Source organism: Macaca nemestrina, chromosome 3, assembly GCF_043159975.1.
Source record: "Macaca nemestrina isolate mMacNem1 chromosome 3, mMacNem.hap1, whole genome shotgun sequence".
NCBI classification, from domain to species: domain Eukaryota; kingdom Metazoa; phylum Chordata; class Mammalia; order Primates; family Cercopithecidae; genus Macaca; species Macaca nemestrina.
In genome coordinates, this window is record NC_092127.1 from 50,068,022 (window position 1) to 50,093,792 (window position 25,771).

Sequence of the window (25,771 nt, forward strand, 5' to 3'; positions counted from 1 at the left end):
GGATTAACAGGCACGCGCGACCACGCCCAGCTAATTTTTGTATTTTGTATTTAATATTTTGTATTTTTAGCAAAATACACCATGTTGGTCAGGCTGGTCTCAAACTCCTGACCCCCTGATCCGCCTGCCTCGGCCTCCCGAAGTGCTGGGATTACAGGCGCGAGCCACCACGCCCAGCAGTACGTAGCCTTTTAATGGTTCAACATCAGATAGGAAACAATGGAACCACTTCAGAAAACTTTCTTGAAACCACATGGGGTATGCATGTAAACCACATGGGATATGCATGTAAACAAATGATCACAGCAAAACATACAAGTTAAACAGCAATATCAAAGTATTTGCAATCTATGAATATAACAAGCTGTTGCATATCTCTATGGCTTCAGAGGACTATGCTCTCTTATTATGCCTTCTCTAACCTGGCCAAACAATTATTCATTCTCTCTGTGCTGCCACTACGGCTAATATATTTTGCTTGTCACAATAGTTTGTTTATACAGTTGTCTCTCTTTTAAGCTATGAGATCTCTGGTAAAGGAGCTCCTGTGTCATTTGTAACCTTTTTATTTTCATGGCCTAGCAGCATGCTGAAACATACAAACAACACTCAAATATTTGTTAACAGAATAAATAACTCTACAGTAAATTAAAAATTTAATATTGAAAATTAACAATATCCCTAGAAGTATAAACTATCGAATGTCTCAAAAGACTGGAAATCACTGACAAATATGTTACAATATAGTGAAAAATTTATATTATTTTGATTTCAAGGAACAAATTTGAAAGCTACAGGCTCATCTAGTATTTATTTGAATAATACCTGTTAATATTGATAAATGAAAAAAGTCATTCCAAAATACACTACCACTGTGGTGATTTCAAAATATGCCCTCAAGTTCTTCCTTTAAAAAGGCAGACCCTATTTCCCCTTCCCTTAAACATGGGCTACATTTAGTGACTCATGTGTAAGGAATAACATGTACTAGACACCAAGGTATATAACATTAATATTAGGACATAAATGGTCTATAGGTTCCTCCTTGCTTTCTCTTGGATCATTCAGAGGACGCCAGCTTATGAGGAAACTCAATCAATCTTATGGAAAGACCAATGTGTGGCCAAGAACTGATGCCTCTGGCCATGCGAGTAAGCCATCATGGAAGGAGATCCTCCAAGCCAAGTCGATCCTTCAGATGCTCCAGCTGGCAACTTTCTTTTTTAAAATATAAATAGAGACAAGGTCTCACTATGTTGACAAAGCTGGTCTCGAACTCCTAGACTCAAGCAACCCACCCACCTCAGCTTCCCAAAGCATTAGGACTACAGGCATGAACCACCGTGCCCAGCCAACATCTTGACTTCAACAGCCTGAGAGACCCAGAGTCTTCCGAAACATACAGCTAAGTGACTTCTGGATTCCTGACACACAGTAACAGTCAGATAATAAATGATTGCTATTTAAAGCTGCTATGATTTTGAGTAATTTCTTTTGCAGCAATAGATAAACAATATAAATTTTGGTACCTGGACATGAGATACTGCTGTAACAAAAACCTAAAATGGAGTAACTTTGGAGTGAGGGAGTTGCAAAAGGTGGGCACTTTGAGTAGGGCTTTAGTGGAAGTTGGAAGAGCCTTGGACTATTCATAGAAGTCTAGACTTGGGGGAGGCTGCAGGTGAGTCCTTAAAATGAAGTGAAGGATATGTTATAGCCACAGAGTAGCAGAAAGTTTAGCAAGTGTTATAAAAATGTGTCAAATGAACTCAGTGAGCTAACTAACCGAAGGGATTTTTAGGCAAAGTGCCCAGGAAAAATGCAAGAGGAAAAAGAAACTAAAGAAAAGAGACAGGGGCTTGATGGTTTTGAAAACTCTCAGTCTCTCCAGAAATGGCTTGCTGGGCAAAGATCAAACCCAGGGAATTGTCAGGAAAATACGTCAAGAGGGAAGGCAAAGGGCTTGGCATTACAATCTTTTGTTACTCAGAATATGGTGGTGCCTCACTAGTTAGTCTGAAGAAAGGCTCTCTAAAAATTTTAAGAGTATGACTCACAGATTCTCTCAAACAATAAAACTTCTAAGAAACTTAAGGGTGTTCTCCCCTCCATAGAAGCTCAAGGTACATGTGGATTCCAGTAAGGCTCACGAAAGATTCATGATGTTTATTCTATGGGCAGAAATAGTAAATCTGGATGGAAAAGAATGACAGCACAAAGTGAAAAGAGGTCTTTAGACTCACAAGATTTTACTGGCTGGAAGAATACTGAAAAACTACTCAGTTGCAAACAAATGTTAACTTCAGAAAGAAAAAAAGGATAATTCAGAAAGTGGAAGCAGGAACTCAGAGGGCAGGGCCAAGAGCCATGGAAAATTATTCCAGTCTTGGGTCCTCATCAAAGAACTATTAAGCCATGCCCCACTGGACTTGAGGATGGACGCAGTAACTCCTGTGTGCCTCCTAATAATGTCTACAGTGGTTGTCCTATGCCTGTCTCATTTTATATTGGGTGTGTAGTTGATAAATAACTTGTAATTTTAGTTCACAGGATTTCATATTAAAAGAACTATAATTGAAAAGCCACACTTAAGGTTAAAAATAAAAAATAAAACACTTATACTCAAGGAGCTGCTTCAGTACCTGTACCTGATTTACATGACAAGATTCTGAACTTTAAGCTAATGTTACAATGGGATAGACTTCTGAAAGCCTTGAAAAGGCTAACTATATTTTGCATATAAGAATAATGTAAGCTGGGCGTGGTGGCTCATGCCTGTAATCCCAGCACTTTGGGAGGCCAAGGCAGGAGGATCACTTGAGCTCAGGAGTTTGAGAACAGCCTGGGCAACATAGCAAGACCCCACCTCTACAAAGAATTTTTAAATTAGTTGGGTGTGGTGGCATGTGCCTGTAGTCCTACCTATGTGGAGGCTGAGGTTGGGGGACTGGCTGAACCCAGGAGTTTGAGGCTGAATGAGCTATGACTGAGTCTCTGCACTCTAGCCTGGAAGACAGAGTGAGACCCTGTCTAAAAATTAAAAACAAACAAACAAACAAAAAACCCAAAACAATAATGTAACCAAAATGCAGATGACGACAGTTAAAAATTATGTCTACAAATTCTTCCATTCTACTCCCCTCAAATAGGTTGTGCTTGGTGACTCTCTTCTGACCAATTAGAATATGAAGGAAGTAATGGCATGATATCAGGTGAACAGAACATTAAAAAGGTGTTGTAGCTTCTGCCTTTCTCTGTCATCATTAGCTGCCTTGTCTTCAGAAACTAGAAACTCTACAGAGAGACTAAGAACTAAGGTCTCATGCCAACAGCCAGGTTGAGTAAGTCATCTAGTAAATGGATCCCTTCAGTCCTAGTCAAGCCTTCCAGTGATGGTAGGCCCATCCAAAATCTCAACGACAACTTCATGAGAGACCCTGAGTCAGTGACATAGACACTTCTGAATTCCTGACCCAAAAAAACGGTTATTTTAAGCTGCTAAATTTAGGGATTAATTTATGATGCAGCAATAGATAACATATAGCCAACGAAAACAAATGCATTATTTATCTTTTTCCTAGCGAAGAATCCCTAATACTAAAAACAAAAAGCAAAAAACAAAAAAATTCTAATAGAGACCAAAAAATTACATTCTGGAAACACAAAACTATAAATGGATGGCAACATAAGCATTGATCTTTTTAACGACTGGTAAAATAATTGCTACCAATTGTAGCCTTGCTACATGATAGATACAATGCATACCTTGAATTTTTTCTTTCTTTCTTTTTTTCTTTGAGACAGGATCTCACTCTGTCACCCAGCCTGGAGTATAGTGGCGAACATAGTTCACTGCAGCTCTGACTTCCAGGGCTCAAATGATCCTTCCACTCCTGCCTCCTAAGCAGCTAGAACTGCAGGTGCTCACCACCATGCCTGTTTTGTTTGTTTGTTTGGTTGGTTGGTTGGCTGGGGGTTTTTTTGTATTTGTAGAGACAGAGTTTCACCATGTTGCCCAGGCTGGTCTCGGACTCCTAGACTCAAATGATCCACCTGCCTTGGCCTCCAAAAGTGCTGGGATTACAGGTGTGTGCCACTGCACCCAGCCCATACCCCATACATTGTATTTCATTTGATGTCCTCAACAACCTCATGAATTAAAGTATAATATTATTTTACATATGAGAAAACTGAGGTTTCAGAGAAAAATAACTCAGTCATGGTAAAAGGCAGAGCAAGGATGTAAATCTACTTTACTTGGACTCCAAAGTCTAGGCTTCTTCTATGCTATACTAAACTCCAGATGATTAAAAAGCCAAATGTAGGTCGGCATGGTGGCTCATACCTGTAATCCCAGCACTTTGGGAGGCCGAGGTGGGCGAATCACCAGGAGTTCGAGACCAGCCCGACCAACATGGAGAAACCCCGTCTCTACTAAAAATACAAAAATTAGCCGGGAGTGGTGGTGCATGACTGTAATCTCAGCTACTCAGGAGGCTGAGGCAGGAGAATTGCTTGAAACCAGGAGGCGGAGGTTGCAGTGAGCCAAGATTGTACTGCACTCCAGCCTGGGTGAAAAGAGTGAAACTCCATCTCAAAAATAAATATTAAACTTTATCATGAAGCATTAGAAGTACTACCTCCATAGAAAAAAAGGCAGCAAGTACACTTTTGTTCCTACTAATCACCACTGTTTTAGCAACTCTAACCAGACCAGAAGACATAAGGGGGAAAGGTATAAATACTGAAAGAAATAAAACTACTGCCATTTACAGATTAACATAATGGCCTACATAGAAAATTTTCAAAAATCAACTGAAAAATGAATCAACCTAGTATCAGAAACCTTCTGGAAGACAAGCTAATTCTACCATGTATGCATAAGCAAAAATCTGCATGTAAAAACACGAAAATTCTAAAGACAGTGTTAGATTGAGAAAAATGGATCATAACAACAGAAACCTATCTGTACTGATGTCAATACCATGTAGTTTTAATCGTATCATGTTAGACCAAGAAACCATGCCTATGACCTACTAAATTATTTTTCCCAAATTTATTATGATAAAGGTAGCATTTGAAATCAGTGGGGAATAGAAAAACCTATTCAATAAATATTACTGAGAAGTTAGCAGTCTATTTTGGGGAAGAAGGGAGGTGGAAAGCCACCCTCCACCTTACAAAGTATATAAAAATTAACTCCAAATGTTTAAAGAGCCAAATCTAAAAGTTGCAAAGCAGACGTATTAGAAGAAAAACACAGAAGATATTCATAAATATATTTTAAATTTTTAAGTAGAAAAAGCCTTTCTAAGCAAGACCTAGAAGCCACAAAAAAGACTAAGTATTAAAAATTAAAAATTATATATAATGAAAGATACTATTCTTAAAGGATAAAACCTAAGTGAAAAAAAGAAAATACATAATCCACTCCATTAAAAATCTAGAAATTGGCCAAACATAGTGGCTTATGCCTATAATCCCAATAATTTGGGAGGCCAAGGCAGGAGAATCACTTGAGCCAAGGGGTTCAAGACAAGCCTCGGCAACACGGCAAGACCATGTCTCTACAAAAATAAATTAGCTGGGTGCAGTGGCATGCACCTGTAGTCCCAGCTACTCAGGAGGCTGAGGTGGGAGGATTGCCTGAGCCCAGGAGCTCAAGGCTTCAGTGAGCTATGATAACATTAGTGGACTCCAGACTGGGAAATAGTATGAGATCCTGTCTCAAACAAAACAAAACAAACAAACAAAATATATAAATTGTAAACTAGATATTTTGCCCAACATACAAAAATGTAAAGGAACAGTAATTTTCAGAGCTGGCAATAATGTAAAATAAAAGAAAATCTCAATATCCATGTTGGTGGTAATAAAAACTGATGAACCCTTTATCTCAAATTCTCATACTTTTCAATCCACCAATTTCCGCTTTTAATAATCCATGCTAAATAAATATGCACATAATTATGTACAAGGACATTTACTATAGTACTATAATGGTGAAAAAATTCACATAGATTTCTAAATAGTCATTAAAATGTTAACAGTGAAAATAATAATTATGATATGCAGACATGGAGCAATACTATTAAATGGGGTAAAAAGTCCAAATTGCAGAACACTGAGTATGATATAAACCCAATTGTAGACTAAAGAAAAATAAACAAGAAACCCTGCAAAGAACCATCCTGAAATGCATGTGTATATGTACACACAGAACTCTGGAAACTGTAGCTGTGCATAAAGGGAACTGGTCCTTTCACAGGGATAATTGCTGGAATGAATAATGGGTGGGAGAAAAGTGAAAGGGGATCTTCATATTTGCTAAGTATATTTCTGTATTAATAGTCTCAGCTTTGAAAAGTTAATTGTGTATTATTTGTATAATTTGAAGAAGAGAAGGAAGGAGGCAGAAGAATAAAAAGAAAGAAAAACAAAAGAAGCCAGAGGGTCATAGCTCTCAACTTCAACTGTAAATTGTCCAGCAGATTCTTCTTACTGGTGTTTTCTTTTAAGTTGAAGCAACACCAACAGGTAGAAAGAGATTCAAGTGGTATCTGTACAAAGGCCTCAGTATGTGACCTTAGAAATTTCTGAACTGTCCGTAGGCAACAAGAAGTAAAAATTAATGACAAATTAGCAAAATAATTCAAAAGCTCTTTAGCAGAAGGATACAGAAATTAGCCAATCATATCCTCAAAAAATAAGCTCAGAAGAAAAAAAAAATCTAGCACAGTTTTTATACAACATTTTTGCCATGAGTAAGTCACAAAATTTATATTTTTCTACATATGAGATCACTCATTCTCAGGTTCTTCCCCAAATAACTGTCTAAGGAAGACTTCTCCCTCGTCATTCTGATGCCCTGCTATAAAAATAGCACATTAAAAATGGGTCAAATGATAAGTCACTGTGCAATTTTCCTAGCTTTATCCCAAGCTGGTTTTTAATGTTCAAGCAATATTCATTTTTAGTAGGTTAATTATAAATTACTATTAAAAAAGGAATAGGCCGGGAACAGTGGCTCATGCCTGTAATCCCAGCACTTAAGAGGCCAATCCCAGCACTCTGTGGGGCCAAGGTGGGCGGATCACTTGAGGTCAGGGGTTCGAGACTAGCCTGGACAACATGGTGAAACCCTGTCTCCACTAAAAACACAAACTTAGCCAGGCGTGGTGGTGGGCACCTGTAATCCCAGCTACTCGGGAGGCTGAGGCAGGAGAATCGCTTGAACGTGGGAGGTTGCAGTGAGCCGAGATCATGCACTGCACTCCAGCATGGGAAACAGAGCGAGACTCCATTTCAAAAAAATAACTAGTAATACTAATAGCCAACACTAATGTAGAATTATAATACTAATTATACAATTAGCAATCTAGTACCTGTAAAATAGTTAGCAATTTATAATTTTGGGTAAACCAGATATTAAATGTAAAACTCATGATATGCAAACTTCTTAAATGCTAATGAATAACTGCAAATTAAATTCTTGTTTAACTTTGGAAGCATAAAAGTAAACATTTTTCTTTTGTTGTTTAGACAACCCTGTATATCTTCCCACGTGGTGCTCAAGAAAAATATATATTACTGAAAAACATAAATACACATAGACACACCAGAGCACAAGAAGAACTCTGAATATTATACCTGTATCAGCTTCGTGTTCTTTATTCTCATCTGTAAGGGGGTTGTCATGAAGCTTCAAATAGATTTCTATAGCAATTCTTGCTGCCTTGAAGTAAAATGGATGCTGTCGAAGTACATCTTCTAGTTTTAATAAGTCCACATATGATCTAAGGGTAATCTTCCTCATACAGTATGTATGAAAGTCAAACTGGTCATCAGTGATTTCTATAAAATGCTAACAAAATTATCTTTTTGTTATTATACCGAAGTACAGCAATGGCTAAGAAAACTCTAAAATCGAAGGCTTGGAATACTTGTTACTTTGGCATGAAAAAACTAGTAAAATTAAAAAAAAAAAAATTACAATTATTCAACAGGAATATTTTGCATTTCAAATAAGCAAATACAGTTAGCTATTGTCTAGCACAGGATATGGCATACTGAAGGCATTGAATCATTTGTTGAAAAAGGAAGCTTTAAAACTATATTTATTCATTATCCCTTCCTTAATTATACTTAAAGCTGCTGTGACAACATCAAACATAATTTATTAACATACATAGTAGTGCAAGAAAGTAGATTCACATGTTAAACATTGAGTTTTTATATTTAGAATAATTTGCAAAGGATTACAATATGTATTTGGTAATTTTTTTTGAGGACACAAATCTGAATCCTATGCAATGTGATGCTGGTATGTGGGAAAAAATCAATTAGCAAGTAAGTCAAGCAATCAGGAACCTGATGCATTTCAACTAAGCTTTGGTATTCTATACTTGACAATATTACAAATGTGAAATTAGTTATATAAACTATGTTTATCTTTGTAAAACACAAAAAAGAAAAACCAACCACTAGTCATGGAAATGAGTCAGAAGTGAAGAGGATTAAGAAAACAATTTTATCAAAAAGCATGAAATTACATATGCTATAGAAGAAATACTGTGAAAAGTCTTCAACTTTTACATCTTACCAAGGGTATACGGCATCATCAATAAACTCTACAATGAACAGGATCCTAGGAGTAATTTAATCAGCTGTGTATGTACTACTAAAGCAGCAGCAGCAATTTGAAAGTTTCAAAAATCAATAAAAACATAGCCAAGATACAAAATTTCTATCAAGTTTTTTTAAAAAGCTTTTTTTTTTTTTAAAAAAAAAAAAAAAAGAATTCTTACAGAAAGATAATAGAGACCCTGGCTGAAAATGTAGTCTATATTTCCATTATGAAAACTGAAAAAAGTGAATACTGATTTTAAAAAGCACCTACTATGAATTATAAAGAGGTAGAAGAGAAAAAAACTATGAAATCTGTCCAAAACCATCAACAGAATAAAACGAGAAAACATTTATGTAAAAGGTACTTACTCTCTCAATCTCATGACATTTCTTAAGTGCTTCACCAAATTTATTCATTGCTTTATAAGCCTGGGCACATTCTGTTTGGAACCACATGCACTGCATTTCATTCAAATTCTCTACCGCTGATGTTCCTTCCTATACAAAAATTAAGTATTTTCAAGATCATTTTTTATCAAAGACATTCTACCACAGAATTTTAAAAAACAAACAAAGATGTTCCGCTGATTTGGACTCTCAAAAAAAAATTTTTAAACATTCTTAAAGAATAGTTAACATGGGAAAGCAACTGAAATTCTCTAACCACTAAAAATAATTTGTAGTTTCACGAGTGATTAAACAAAAGGTCTACATAACTGAGGGTAGCGATTAGTACAAGAAAAAGAACACCACCACATAGCAGGTATTCAATAAATATTAGTTCCCTTGACCCCTAAAAAATTCATCTGAACATACATCAATATAAACCAGTTTAAAAGTCCACTGTACAATCCTCTAAAAGGAAAATCCTCTGTACCAATGTCAACTCCAGTGTCTTCTGATATAACGATTTAATTAAAATCCTGGCTATTTTGGTGTCGAAAATATTAAAGATAAACTTTGAAAAATAAGCATGGTACACAAGTATGAACTGGCTCGTGTCTTCTTTATTCATAATTAAGAACACTAGTTGTACAAACCCTTGTAAACTTTGAGCACATTTCTTCAGCTTCTTTAATTAGGTTGGCTTTTAGCATGTATTTTGCACATTTGGAGTTGATAAATCTGTCTGCTGTGTCTAAGGCCTGGGCCTCATCCATCCACCTTGCAGCTTCTTTAATATTTCCAGCGTGCTTACAAGGTACAAAAGCAAAATAAACCGGTTAATATGCTAAGTTTACTGTGCAGGTAATTCATTATCTGTTGATAAATAATTTAAAAACAAATGAAAGTAAAGGCATTCTTGTGACTCTCAGATGTTAATCAATATAAAATAATGCATTCTTCCATAATATAAGTTCTGATTCCTTTTTCCAGCCTTCTAGAATTTAAGCTGACAGTTAAGACTTATTTTAATAGTTTTGTCTACTGTTAATATCGCCATTGCCTAAAACTGCCTGGCACATAGTAAAAATACTCAAAAATAATTGTTAAAGAATAAATAAGGCTGGGGGCCGTAGCTTGCTCCTATAATCCCAGCACTTTGGGAGGTCGAGGCGGGTGGATCATCTGAGATCAGGAATTCGAGTCCAGCCTGGCCAACATGGTGAAAACCCATCTCTACTAAAAATACAAAAGTAAACCAAGGGTGGTGGCGCATGCCTGTAATCCCAGCTACTTGGAAGGCTGAGGCAGGAGAATCACTTGAACCCAGGAGGTGCAGGTTGCAGTGAGCCGATATTGTGCCACTGCACTCTAGCCTGGGCGACAGTGAGACTCCATCTCAATAAAAAAGAATAAATAATAATAGAAACCTTTTTTTTTTTTTGAGATGGGAGTCTCACTCTGTCAACCAGACCGGAGTGCAGTGGCGCAATCTTGGCTCACTGCAACCTCCGCCTCCGGATTCAAGCAATTCTCCTGCCTCAACCTACCAAGTAGCTGGGATTACAGGCATGCGCCACCACGCCCGGCTAATTTTTGTATTTTTAGTAGAGACGTGGTTTCACCATATTTGGCCAAGCTAGTCTTGAACTCCCGACCTTGTGATCCACCCACTTTGGCCTCCAAAAGTGCTGGGATTACAGACATGAGCCATAGCTCCCAGCCAATAATATATATCTTTAAATCAAAACATAATTAAATGTGAAAGTCATAAAAGGCATGGCCAAATCTCTAAGCTAAAGGGACCATGGAAACATTACTGATTAGGACCATTAGTAGACATTCCCCAATGTTTCTCATTCTAAGTTACCTAACTAGTCCATCTGGCAAAGCCTCAAAACTAATGAGCCATAATCTAATTTTAAAAAGTGCTTCGGCCGGGCGCGGTGGCTCAAGCCTGTAATCCCAGCACTTTGGGAGGCCGAGGCGGGTGGATCACGAGGTCAGGAGATCGAGACTATCCTGGCTAACATGGTGAAACCCCGTCTCTACTAAAAATACAAAAAAAAAAAAAAAAACTAGCCGGGCGTGGTGGCGGGCGCCTGTAGTCTCAGCTACTTGGGAGGCTGAGGCGGGAGAATGGCGTGAACCCGGGAGGCGGAGCTTGCAGTGAGCCGAGATCACGCCACTGCACTCCAGCCTGGGAGACACAGCGAGACTCCGTCTCAAAAAAAAAAAAAGTGCTTCTTGGCACATGTATACCTATGTAACAAACCTGCACGTTGTGCACATGTACCCTAGAACTTAAAGTATAATTTTTTAAAAATCTAAAAATAAAAAAATTAATAATAATAAATGAATAAATAAATAAAAAATAAAAAGTGCTTGTTTAGCCAGATGCGGGGGCTCATGCCTATAATCTCAGCACTTTGGGAGGCCCAAACAGGTGGATCACTTTAGGCCGGGAGTTCAACACCAGCCTAGCCAACATGGCGAAACTCCGTCTCTACAAATAACACAAAAATTAGCTGGGCATGGTGGTGCATGCCTATAATCCCAGCTACCACTCCGGAGGCTGAGGCATGAGAATCACTTCACCTGGGAGGCAGACATTGCAGGGAGCTGAGATTGCGCTACTGCACTCTAGCCTGGGTGATACAGCAAGACTCTCTCTCTCAAAAAAAAAAAAAAAAAAAAAAACTTCTTAAGTATTACTTAATTTCATTATTTTCTTGCTAAATAAATTACTGGTTTATTGTCAGTCCCTCAAGACCTTTCATTACTAAATTTTATTTTCAGTAAGACAGAGAAAAGCCAACATTACTTTAAGATGGTGCTAAAATATATGACTAAAAATTCTCAAGCAAGGCCCAGGAGTTGAGAAGTCAAAAGAGATAACTTGTAGAATTCACAATAGAATCTTCACAGTTTCACCTCATTAACATTGACAGATACTGATATGTTACCATACTCAAATGTTAATACAAATATACATTTCACAGCAAACAAAATTTCTTTTGGATTACCTATATACTCTTACTCTCCAAACCCAAGAGAATTACCAGATACATGTGAATACATATACATTAATGTATGTACGTAAGTATGCGTGTGTATACGGATATAGATAAATGACCAAATTAGCATGACCATGACAAGTCTCAAAGTAACTGGACTGAGAAATGTACTAAACTTGTTATTTTGTGTTTTTTGAGTTATCAAATGTCACTTTTCCTACATTTAGAATGTATAAAATAGAGAGAAAAAATTCATGACAAGTCCCATTACCTCATAAGAAAACAGAACAAAAGATTTTTACCTTATAGATTTTAGCTTTCACGAGAAACAGTTCTATTAATGTAGGTGTACTTTCAATAGCAGTATTTATGTACTCCAGAGCAATAGATGGCTGACCAATTTTGTCATAATGTTGTGCCAAGTAGTACTGGACCCAAAGTAATGTGGTTGGTGGTTCCTCCTTTCCATCATCTTAGGAGAAGAGGGAGAGAGGGAAAAGAAACCAAGGTGAGGCATTACATATATTAAGAGCACCCCCCGAAATGGTTCCTATGTTTATTAATAAGGGAGGTACTATGAAAGGAGTTTATTTGTATCTAGCTATAAAACTCCCCCTAAGTTTATAAGATCTTTGGAAAAGTCTGTATTTTCTTTTCTGTATCCTTACAACCCCTAGCACAATCCCTTGCATATAATAACTTCACGGAACAAACATGGGAGATAAATAAGGTCTAACTACCTAGAAAGAAAACTGAAACAGGTAGAGGGGAGACAAGCTGTACTAGAACTATGAGAGCATACTGATCAGGATGTTATTTACAAAATGGGAAAAATTAAAAATGTTCTCCATTTATATGAGGTTAAAAAAAAAAAAAAGCCCTGGCTGTTTAATTGAGTTTCTAGCTAATGCACCAAACTGTATATAAATTTACTTGTAATGTGGTTATTTTGAATTTGGTGATTATATTCTTAATATATTTTAATATGCTAAATATGCAAAGATGCATAATTTAAGTCAAATAAAAACTATACCCCAAAAATGGGATGACAAGCAAAAAAATTTTTATATTTTAGTTCATGATTTAATTTTAATATACTCACAAGAAAATGTGTAAGTTAAATATACAACCCACACATTAAAAAATTCTTTTTAAATACAAATTTCTAAAATCTGAGAACTGATACGTGCTTTCAAAGAAAGCAATAGATTGCTGTTTTTTAAAATTTTTCCTAGTGAAAGCAGGATGGCTCAGTGGACAAATAATAGGAGTGGAACTCACCAACTCCTCATCTGATAGATCTGCAACAAAAGTGCTGCATATTCTTGGGCATGTCATTGAACCTCTTCCACATTTGTAAAATATGTAGGAAAATGCTGATAATCAAAGGAACATTATGATGATTAACCAATGAAATCATAGGAAAAAGTACTATTAAATTAATCTGAGACCTAGAAACAATGACCAACCCAATAGCAATATGCACCCAGGGTCCCATACTGGGCTTTCCCACTACAGGAACCAGAACTCCTAGGAAAAACAATTGATTCCAGATCTGCAGTGGCAGCGATAAACTGGAATATCTTGTCTTATTAACACCCAAGAAGTTATCAACTACTACTATGGTATGTAAAGAATAGGACCATTTGAGATTTGTAATGTGGTTATTTAGAATTTGGTAATTATATTCTTAACATATTTTAATATCATGCTGAATATGCAACATTCAAATATGCTTAAATCCATGAATTCATAATACTTTTAAAAAATGTATTTGCTGTCTTTGAAGGATGCTATTGAACCAACAATTCATTATTTTGAAAACTCGTAAAGAAATTTTAAAAAGCAGGGAGCGGGGAGAAAAAATCCATTTATCATGCTTTCCTATGCAAACTGAAACATTGTGTAAGCACATAATAGAGGAAGCAAATTTTCTCTTTTAAAATAATAAAAAATTATAGAGTATCACCAGTCGGTAATTCTTAACAGTTGCTAACATATAAAACAAACACTGTATGCCTACTAATATGAGGAATGGAATTTATTTTATTTAATTTTTTTAAATTTTAATTAGCCACTGTGCTACTGGCTGCCATACTAGCAACAATCTTCTACATCGAACTACCAGTTTATAGGAAATTCAGAGGGCAAGGAATAATGTGTTAAGCAACACATGGGGTACAATCAGCAAACTCTAGACTGGGAAAACTGAAAAAAAAAATTTCTTCAACAAATAAATTGCAGGAAAACGGATAGGGCAGAAACCCACAGATAAAAAGAGTTTAAGAGACACATCAACCAAATTCAAAGTACACATCTTATCTGGATCTTCATTAAAACAAACTTCAAAAACAGAAAGGCAAAAAAAAATTGACATTTATAACATAACTGGATATGTGAACATGGACTGAATAGGTATGATTAAGAAAGTATTAATTTTTGTCAGGCACAGTGGCTCATGCCTATAATCGCGGCACTTTGGGAGGCCAAAGCAGGCAGATCACTTGAGGTCAGGAGTTCGAGACCAGCCTGGCCTGGCCAATACGGTGAGACCCCGTCTCTACCAAAAATACAAAAATTAGCCAGGCGTGGTGGCGGGCACCTGTCCCAGCTACTCGGGAGGCTGAGGCAGAAGAATCACTTGCACCTGGGAGGCGGAGGCTGCAGTGAACTGAGATCGTGCCACTGTACGACAGAGCAAGACTCCATTTCAAAAAAAAAAAAAAGTATTAATTTTCAGGTATGAGAATGGTATTAGGTTACATTTTAGGTTAAGTCCTTCTCTTTAGACATACTGAAATATCCATAGATAAAATGATGTGATGTTTGGAATCTGCTTCAGAATAATATGAGAGTCAAGAAAAGTAGGAGAGGCTATAAATAAATTCAATCATGAATTAAAAATTATTGAAGCTGAGTGCTGGGTAAAGAGAGGATCATTATACTGTTGCATTTGATTTTGTAGATGTTTTTAAATTTTTACATAACATTCTTTTCAATAAACTAATGTGAGGTGGGACACAGTGGCCCAAGCCTATAATCTCAACACTTTAAGAGGCCAATGCAAGAAGATCACTTGAGCCCAGGAGTTTGAGACCAGCCTGGGCAACAAAGTGAGACCCTATGTCTACAAAGAATTTAAAAATTAGCCTGGCATGATGGTGCATGCCTGTGGTCCCAGCTACACAGAGGGCAGAGGCAGGAGGATCGCCTGAGCCCAGGAGGTCGAGACTGCAGTGAGCTGTGTTCACACCACTGCACTCCAACCTGGGGAACAGAGCAAGATCGCGTCTCAAAAAAAAACCCAAAACACAAAAAACAAAGATAATGTAATTCTCTTCTAACCAAGTATCATCACACAATGTGCAAATTAATGGATGTCCCTCTTAAAGGGAAAAAAATTTAATGCACTATGCTTCCTGCCTAAGTAATAATACTGACCTTCTGATTAAGAATTTCACAATGTATTAAAATTTTCAAGATGTTTTTAAAACATAAAACTTGAGGACTTACCATTGGGGTTAAATAACCGGCAGCTTTTTAGAGAAGTTTCATAACCTACTACTAACTCTTCTATGATTGCCACCTAGAGTACAAACACACAAACACACTTTAATAGAAAAAATAACACAGTTACTATTCTTATGCAAAATGTGTTATTTTCTACTAAAACACTAAATAAACACTCCAACACACACACCCTCCTTTATTAAATATCTTAACCTCTAGATACAAATTTTAAAATACATCATACTTTTGCACAGGTGTGCATTAAGATGTAATTTTATAAAAGCTTATTGGTTACTCCTTTTCAGCTGAACCAGAAATCAGAAAAAGAGTTGGACAAAGACAGGCAATATTGTGGATGATCTATATCTTGATTCTTTTATCAAAGTTTGTATAAATGAACACCCACAATAAACATTTGCAGTTAAGAATTAAATGCTCTGTGAAAAGAGAAATTGTCTAAGTAGATGACAGTAATCAACTTTCAATTTCACAATCCAGGGTAAAACATTAGCAAAACTCAAAAAATACTTTGAGAGTTTGTGAGGTCCAGGAGAATGAGTGGCCATCCACAGTTAAGTTGAATGACCTCAACTTAACTGACTCAACAGACTAATAACACCTCTCCCCAAAACCTCAGTAAATTGTGAGGACTACTCACAACTGCAGCTAGGTTATTCTGGTGCACCCATGTTCCCTACTACAACTTGAGCTACATGCCTACTAAAACTGTTTTGTTTTCTCAAACCTCCTTGCATCAGTTGCATTTATTATCCTAATGGCAGAATTCAGTATTGTGTAAACTTAAGATATGAGAATGAAAACGACTGTTCCCTAAGTTGAATACCAAGGAAAGACTAAAAAGATAAGTTAGGTATTTTTAACCAGTTTAGATCTAAATAAAAATACCGTAAGTAGAAGAAAATCATAAAAATATAGGATTCTATACATAAGACCACTTCATAAGCATCAAAGTCTGACTCTTTCAAAACTGGAAACAAAAGATCCTACTTGGCCACGCATGGTGGCTCACATCTGTAATCCCAACACTTTGGGAGGCCAAGATGGGTGGATTGCCTGAGGTCAAGAGTTCAAGACCAGCCTGGCCAACATGGTCAAACCCCATCTCTACTAAAAATACAAAAATTAGCCTGGTATGGTGGCACGTGCCTGTAATCCCAGCTACTCGGGAGGTTGAGGCAGGAGAATCACCTGAACCCAGGAGGCGGAGGTTGCAGTGAGCCGAGATCACGCCATTGCACACCAGCCTGGGCTACAAGAGCAAAACTCCGTCTCAAAAAAAAAAAAAAGATATTTTATGGATGTGATTTATGCAAGAAAAAAAAAGTGAAAGAGCAATAAAAAAGGCCCATACATTGAGTCTCCAACAAAAGACTGGCAAATAAATGCACATTATGTAATTCTGGTTAAAGTGTTTCTTATGTCTCATTTGTTCCATCTTTGACTCTTCAATGTAACTGATTTTTTAGAATCCAACCAATATGTATTGATGACACTGTACTTATAAGCAAAATAGTCTAAATTAAGATTAAAATACCCTTGGCCGGGCACGGTGGCTCACGCTCGTAATCCCAGCACTTTGGGAGGCCGAGGTGGGCAGATCATCTGAGGTCAGGAGCTGGCCAACATGGTGAAACCCTGTCTCCATTAAAAATACAAAAATTAGCCAGGCATGGTAGTACACGCCTGTGATTCCAGCTAGTTGGGAGGCTGAGGCACAAGAATTGCTTGAATCCAGGAGGCAGAGGTTGCAGTGGGCCGAGGTCATGCCACTGCACTCCAGATTGGGTGACAGAGCAAGACTCAGTCTCAAAACAGAAAAAAGTTAAAATAACCTCTAAATAAGCATTCTGAATATTATTAACATGTAGCTGAAAGAGTAAGCTGACTTACTAGAACATCAAAAAAACTCTTCTGAACAGAACTTTTTGTCTATCAAATTTAAAATGGAGAAAGATGACTAAGCTAAAACTTAAAAAAAAAAAAAAAAAAAAAAAAAAAACCTCTGGCTTCTGACTATGAACAGGACTAAAGAAAATGGTGAAGAAATCATTACCTTATCAACTTTTCATAACCTACAGTGACTCATTAAAAGTTTATAGCAGAAAGGAAACAGAAAACAAGTAAGAAATAAGTCACTGTCTAAAGAAAAAAAAAAAGGATGAAATGGAAAAAAGAGGAATCAGAAGCATTTAAATTGCAAACTGGGAAGACTGACACGAGATTCACGAAACATGTACTACTGTGCACAGATAATCGAGAATCAATAATTCCAAATACCGAGCAAAGAAATGGTAGCCAAAAGAAAATATCATATTACACTTTACCTTTTCTTTGTCTTTGTATAATGATCTTAAAGTATTGAAGACTGGTGGGCAACCCTTGCTGAAATTCATCCTTAGGAACTTATCCAAACATTCTTTAAACTTCTCACCTTGGAAGAGAAAAATCCTTTTGGCTTATATTTATCAAATAATTACTTACATTTACCAAAGTATTTACTTACATTTACCAACTTACATTTAGTAGAGTTGTTAGACAACTCTAACAATGTATAGCTTAAACTTAATATGCATACTCATACTTAAAACCAAGAAAAGAAACTTTAAATCATAAAAGCATTTTTATTCCTTTGAAATTATTCTCACTTACCAGATAAAAAGTTTAATGGCAGCCTTCTTGGCACCAGTCCCCTGGGATACTTAGTCCAGGCCTCCTCGTAAATTTTCAGCCTTTCTAACATATTAGCTGCAGACAAAGAAAAATTCTTTGTTATATGTAATTATAAACTGCATTTTTTTTTTCTGGAAAATTACGAACTTCTCAAAATATATTAAAATTTTAATATTTAAAAGAAAATTGGAATTATTCGTAATCTTATACCTACTATTTCAACAATTATTTTAGACTATTTCTTTTCAATTTTTTTTATCTTAAGTACATAATTATCTTTATCCTGTTCTGCTTTAGGTAGGCTTTTAAAACCTGAGAACTTCTTTAGTTCTGAAAAAGCCTCGGTTATGATGTTTCCATATTTTGCTGCTTCTCCTACCATTCTCCTTAGCTTTTCCCCTCTAACTCCTCTCCTCTGATTTTGGTCGTGGCTTCTCTTCCATTCTATTAAAATTTTTATTTCAGTAAGTAGGTTTTTCATTTCAGATTCCTAATTGGTACTACTCCTAACTATTCATGTTTCATGGCAGCAATTACCTCTATCTTAGATTCCTCCATCATCTCTACTCTTCCTTTTGCAGACAGTGGTGATTACCATTCCTTGCTGGTGTTCCTAAAACAATCTGAGAATCTTTGTTACAAAGTAATCTGCAACAAGAGGTTTCTCTTGTATATTTCAATGGCTCACAACCAGCCTTGAAGGAAACAAATCAGATCACCTCTGCTGAGAATCCTGCCTATTTGTTTCTGGGCCTGTTCCCAAAAGTGGATCCCATTTATGGGACAGAGTGACTGGGGGAGCACAGAGAGTCTGAATCCAAGTTTGACTGACAGAAATTTAACCCCTCTTCCCACAAAGGAACAGTGATGCTCATTCAGCCTGGCTACATTTATGTGACCCTGGCAAGTCACTTTGATGCAGCCACAGCTTACCACAGAGCTTATTCTTGCTTTTAAGAATACATCTCCATTTCTGTCCATGGAAATTTTCTTTAAGAGACAGAGTCTCACACCATGTTGCCCATGCTGAGCTCAAACTCCTGGGCTCAAGCAATCCTCCCACCTCGGCCTCCCAAAGTGCTGTGATCATAAGTGTGAGCCCCTACACTTGGCCTCCTTTCATGTTTTTGATGCTACTATGCATTTGTGAATTTTTTTCTAAAGTTGCTGCTAAATTATTTTCTCAACCATTCTATAAATCTGTAGAAGAAAGGTTTCGGAACATGCTCAATCTGTCATATTAAATAGAAGTTTGCAAGTGTACTTTTGTATTCAGACTTTTTTTTTTTTTTTTTTGAGACACAGTCTCGCTCTGTTGCCCAGGCTGGAATGCAGTGGCACTATGTTGGCTCACTGCAACCTCCGCCTCCTGGGTTCAAGCAGTTCTCGTGCCTCAGCCTCCCAAGTAGCTGAGACTACAGGCACATGTCACCACGCCAGGCTAATTTTTTGTATTTTAGTAGAGACGGGGTTTCACCATGTTGTCCAGGCTGGTCTCGAACTCCTGAGCTCAGGCAATCCATCCACCTCGGCCTCCCAAAGTGCTGGGATTACAGGCAGGAGCCACTGCACCTGGCCTGTATTCAGATTTTGAATCAATTCTTAACCACTATTATTCTAGTTGTACTTTTCAATGAGTAAATAAAATATATATTAACAAAAGAAACAATAAAACTTTGTAAGTTTTAAACAATACTACCTGGCTTAAGTGCTTTTTCTAAGCCTTTGTAATAGGCCCAGTTTTCAGGATTTCTCTCTTGCAATCCTCTGTAAACATCTGCAGCATCTTCCAAACGACATAGTTGCAACAGAAGTTCCCCTGATTAAAAATAGAAAAAAAAATTAAATATCTGAGAAAACCTTCTAATTAGAATTTTAACTTTTCCTCAAATGTTCTCTTAAAATCTTATTATAAATCAATGCTGCTAAGTAGATGGACCTGGTATCCTCCTGAGTTCCCAGTTCCCTTAAGATCATTTACCAAGTTATTTTATCGTCTCCTTCCTTTTTTGAAGTTCACATTATTTAGAAATGCCATCCTCTTCACATCCTCAATTTATTCAGAAAATCTGTCCAACGCCAGGCCAGTTTCTCACATTCACTGAACACACTGTCACCAAGCCATCTTCTACTGCTCAATTATTCCTGATACCATATGGAACAACTTCAGCATCCAAATTAATGACTCAATCCAATATCCTAACCTTATGATCCCTTAATCAGCTACAAAACAATTTTGCCGTAGCAGTCCTTAATCTGGTCACATTCAAAACCACCTAGACTTTACCTTTTAATGTCTTCCAAGAAGCAAATAAGCACCCTATTTTAAGCTTAATTGCTTTTCTTTCTTTTTGTCTCACTAATCCTACTATTCAACTTCAGAGAAAAAACTATCAGCCTAACAGCAACTTGCCAACTCACTGTTTGCCTTCCCTGGGCTGCATGACCCATCACATCCCTGAATGATATTAGCAGCCCCAATTATCAAAAATCAATCTTAAAACCTAGGCTCTTTTGTTTACTAATTTTAAAGCCCAGATCATCCCAACTGTTTACTTGCTCCACACATTCTCATGGAAGGAAACAAACCAGATGAACAGAGACAGTGGTTTCACTATTATATATGAGCTCCAAAGCCATATAAGCTTCAACTATTCAGGATTCCTTTTCTCTATCCTTAATGTGCTTCCCTTCATCCAAGGTATTATTTTTAAGCCACTATTTCACCCTTGCATCCTTCACTCTCTGTTGCATCTTTCGCTCTCATTTGATAATAAAAATGAACACTTATTGAGTACTTACCATGTGCCCATGACTTTTTTTTCTTTGTTTTTTTTTGTTTTTGTTTTTTTGTTTTTTTTTTTGAGACGGAGTCTCACGCTGTTGCACAGGCTGGAGTGCAGTGGCGCGATCTCGGCTCACTGCAAGCTCCGCCTCCCGGGTTCCCGCCATTCTCCTGCCTCAGCCTCCTGAGTAGCTAGGACTACAGGCCCCCGCCACCGCGCCCGGCTAATTTTTTGTATTTTTAGTAGAGACGGGGTTTCACTGTGGTCTCGATCTCCTGACCTTGTGATCCGCCCGCCTCGGCCTCCCAAAGTGCTGGGATTACAGGCTTGAGCCACCGCGCCCGGCCTGACTTTTTTTTCTTTGTGACACCGTCTCGCTCTGTCACCCTAGCTGGAGTGCAGTGGTGCGATCGATCATGGCTCACTGCAGCCTTGGCCTCCTAAAGCAATCCTACCACCTCAGCCTCCCTAGTAGCTGGAACTACAGGAATGTGCCACCATGCCTGGCTAATTTTTGTATGTTTTTTAGAGACGGTTTTTCGCCATGTTTTCCAGGCTGGTCTTGAGCTCCTAGACTCAAGTGATCCACCCACCTTGGCCTCCCAAAGTGCTGGGATTATAGTTGTGAGTCACCGTGCCCGGCCACCAGTGACTTTTAAACATTTCACATGCATTAACTAATTCAATCCTCAGAACTCTATGAGATAGATTACTATTAGTTTCATCACTTTAAAACTTAGAGGACTTAAGTAAACTTCCTAAGAGTCTTGCAGATAGTGATAGAGTTAGGATTTGAATCCAAGCAATTTATCTGAAAGAACAGATATACATTCATTCTTTCTTTTTGAAGACAGGATCTCATTCTGTCACCCAGACTGGAGTGCAGTGGTGCAACCCTGGCTCACTGCAGCCTCAACCACTTGGGCATAAGCAATCCTTCCACCTACCGCAGCCTCCTGAATAGCTGGGACTACAGATGTATGCCAACACATCCAGCTAATTTTTTATTTTTATTTTTTGTAGAGATGAGGCTTCCTTATGTTGCCCAGGCTGGTCTCGAACTCCTGGGCTCATGTGATCCTCTGGTCTCAGTCTCCCAAAGTGCTGGGATTACAGACATGAGCCACCATGCCTTACAAACCCATATGCTTAGTATCTGTACCAGTGGTTCCCAACCAGGGGCAGTTTTACCAACATTTAGCAATGTCTGAAGACATTTTGTTTGTCTCAGTAAGGGTGTTGAGTACTACTGGCATCTAACGGGTATAAGCTAGGAGCGCTACGAAACATCCTACAATGCACAGAAGAGATCTTCACCCTCAACAACTTAAGCCCAAAATGTCAACATTGCCGAGGTTAACAAAGCCTGCACTATACTAACCAAAAGTCAACTTCATCAAAAACACTAAAAATAACCTGCAGCTGAGTACGATGGCTTACACCTGCAGTAGGAGGCTGGGGATGGGGTTTGAGGGGAGGATCATTGGAGCCTTGTTCAAGTCCAGCCTGGGCAACACAGCAAGACCTCACCTCTAAAATAAAAAATAAAAATAACCTGCACCTTTACTCCCCTCTACACTACACCCATCCTCTTTTCCTTCCCTCTGTCTTCTACCTTTTCTGAGCAGGAGGAACTGGTGGTATAAGAATAAACAATAAGGCCGGGCGCGGTGGCTCACGCCTGTAATCCCAGCACTTTGGGAGGCCGAGGCGGGCGGATCACAAGGTCAGGAGATCGAGACCACGGTGAAACCCCGTCTCTACTAAAAATACAAAAAATTAGCCGGGCGCGGTTGTGGGCGCCTGTAGTCCCAGCTACTCGGGAGGCTGAGGCAGGAGAATGGCGTGAACCCGGGAGGCGGAGCTTGCAGTGAGCTGAGATCCGGCCACTGCACTCCAGCCTGGGCGACAGAGCGAGACTCCGTCTCAAAAAAAAAAAAAAAAAAGAATAAACAATAAAAAATTTTGTCTTGGCTGGGCACGGTGGCTCACAACTGTAATCCCAGCACTTTGGGGGGCTGAGGTGGGCAGATCATCTGAGGTTGGAAGTTCAAGACCAGCCTGACCAATATGGAGAAACCCCATCTCTACTGAAAATACAAAATTAGCCAGGCATGGGGGCGCACGCCTATAATCCCAGCGACTCAGGAGCTGAGGCATGAGAATCACTTAAACCCGGGAGGCGGAGGTTGCGGTGAGCCGAGATCGTGCCATTGCACTCCAACCTGGGAAACAAGAGTGAAACTCCGTCTCAAAAAAAACAAATTTTTTTTTTTTTTGCCTAACTGTGCCCATTCATCCACTCTAAGAAGTTCCTGAGTGATCTTGACCATCTTATCTTCTCCCCAACTATCCCTACCAACAACACTGCCTTGAATTTCTAAAGATCGCTAGAATTTCCAAAGATTGAGTCTACCCTCACTTCCCTTCTATTCTCTTTATATAATCTGTCCCATTACCTAACTCAAAGTAGGTATTCAACACATATTTTGTGGAATGAGCTGATAGCCTTATTTCTCATGTCATGTAGAAAATGGAAGCAATTAGAAGGAACTCCAAAATACCCATTACATCTACACATTTACTTGCCCGCCACTTATACTCCACCACCACTTGTTGATGTGGATGAACTATTCATGTTCTTACCTAAGATTAATCCTTCACATGACATCAATCTACCACATGACATCCTCTCTACTGTACCAAATATTCTATCTCTATTGGATCACTCCCCAGTCAGCACAAATACACACTATGAAAAAAACAAAAACAAACAAAAAAAAAACTTCTTTTGAGCCTGCATCCCATTTCATCTACCAGCACCCCCATTTGTTTCCTTTACAGCAAAACTCCTCAACTGAGTCATGTATGCTTCCTATCTTCAGTTCCTCTACTCTCAATCTCTTTTAAATAGACTTCATGTTTGGGCTTTTACCATCCTTCTTCTAGAGGCTCAGAAAGTGCTTTTGTTAAGGTCACCAATGCCTTCTAAATTGCTAAAAATCCACTGGTCAGTGGTGAGTCCTTTATCTAATTTGATCTATCTGCCATTCTTCCTCATTAATACAGTTATCAAAGGGATCAAATGAAACAATCTGTCATTTATTTCCATAAAGAAACTTGAGGCCCAAGCCTTGACCCTGGTCACAGAGCTACTTAGTGGCCAATGAGGCAAGTTTTTTCCAGACTTGTAATCTTTCCAGTAAGTAAGAAATTTCCCTCCTTTATGATTAACAGACTACTAAAGTATGACTACTTCAAATGAAAGAAGTTTGTCTTGGATCTGCAGTTCACAAGAGAGCTCCCTACAGAAGCCTTAGACTTCCAGTTGTTCTTGTCAGTAGCAATATCCTCTGATGAAAGTTCATCTGGCAAACAATGGCTATACCTATTATGCACATGGATGTATACTAAACTTTTCCAGTGTTCAACCTCAAGGTGAACCAAGAGAATTTGAAACCAGCAAACTTCAGTTCCCTAGACTAGCAAGGACAAAGCAGCATTTCAGAAGGTAATTTTTTTAAAAACTCACTTGTCCTTTCATTACTTGTTATTCTTCTTTCATTTTCTATAATCACACCCTCAACTTCTAAAACTGTTAAGACTCGTTTTTCTCAGCCCTCTGCTGAGTGGAATCTAACCCTTCTATCACAATCTACACATTATGAACCCAAATCTCTGCTCTCCCTTTCTTCCAGAATTCATATTCTTTTTATGTCATCAAAGACATTCAGATTAACCATAAAGACTCTCAGAAATATCCTATATGTATTTTAGTAAAGACTGATTCATCAATATATATTATTAGCAATACATCTGGCACACACTACATACACTGTAATTAATAAACTATTTCTAAGAAATGTAATCCTGTCTTATAAAACTAATTGTCTCTTATGTTTTGATTAAATTCCATAATATTTTTCATACAAAGATATTTTAAAGAATGTTATCAGTCATTTCATTCAACTACTTTTTATTGTTCACCATCAACTTTCTCCTCTATCTACAATATTGTTTAAATGTACATTTTCCCACATTACAAATTATTCAAAGTATATGAGTAAGAAATAGATTTTCTATCATCAAAAAGCTGAATTATATGAAATTGTCAGCAGCAACTAGATTTTTCAGCCTTGCTCTCTGTCGTATTTCAATATTAGAATTAATGACAATGTTTTAAAAATACCTTTGGTTTCTTCTACAGCAAGTTTATCACAAATCTGCTTTTCATAGGTACAAAGATGTTCCAAAGCTTCTCTATAGAGACCTGCTTCCCGAAGAACTTGATTCTGATATAAGAGTAGTTCACTATATTCATAATCCACCTTATCAGGGGATGTCTGCATATGGATATAAGGAATACTGACAGTAAGAATTTTATTTTCACATCAGAAAATTGTTCACAATACTCAAAAACATGTAAGAAGTCAAAGGATAACATCTGGTTGAAAAAACTAATTTCAAAAATATTCTTAAGTATCTGTCTATGGAGCAACTAAGTAAATAATGACAATATTAGGATATAACAGGTTGAAGAAAATAATAATCCACAAGTCCTTACATACAATAAACATGGGGAAGAAGGGAAAGCTCTTACTCAGCAGTAGAATACCAAATAATAAACCTACAAGGAATGACAAGAGTTAAGAGAATCACCATTTGCAACTATCATAGTAATAGTTGATTCACACAAGAATCATAATCAATGAATGCTAAAACTAGAGGGCGAAAGTTTGATGAGCAACAGACTCT

The 25,771-nt window shown here is 37.6% G+C and overlaps 1 protein-coding gene across 3 annotated transcripts in view; it reads right to left on the minus strand.

Annotated features, from left to right (window-relative positions):
* LOC105493266 (N-alpha-acetyltransferase 15, NatA auxiliary subunit) overlaps positions 1 to 25,771 on the minus strand; it is a 91,914-nt gene that overhangs the window by 21,134 nt on the left and 45,009 nt on the right. For all 3 annotated transcript variants that reach the window (XM_011760789.2, XM_011760788.3, XM_071093016.1), the window contains 9 exons: positions 25,206 to 25,359; positions 19,930 to 20,049; positions 18,210 to 18,305; positions 17,885 to 17,991; positions 15,543 to 15,615; positions 12,332 to 12,501; positions 9,669 to 9,821; positions 8,998 to 9,126; positions 7,651 to 7,864 (listed from right to left, as the gene is read on the minus strand). In XM_011760789.2, the coding sequence (XP_011759091.1) occupies positions 7,651 to 7,864; positions 8,998 to 9,126; positions 9,669 to 9,821; positions 12,332 to 12,501; positions 15,543 to 15,615; positions 17,885 to 17,991; positions 18,210 to 18,305; positions 19,930 to 20,049; positions 25,206 to 25,359 (1,216 nt within the window). The remainder of the gene's footprint in view (positions 1 to 7,650; positions 7,865 to 8,997; positions 9,127 to 9,668; positions 9,822 to 12,331; positions 12,502 to 15,542; positions 15,616 to 17,884; positions 17,992 to 18,209; positions 18,306 to 19,929; positions 20,050 to 25,205; positions 25,360 to 25,771) is intronic.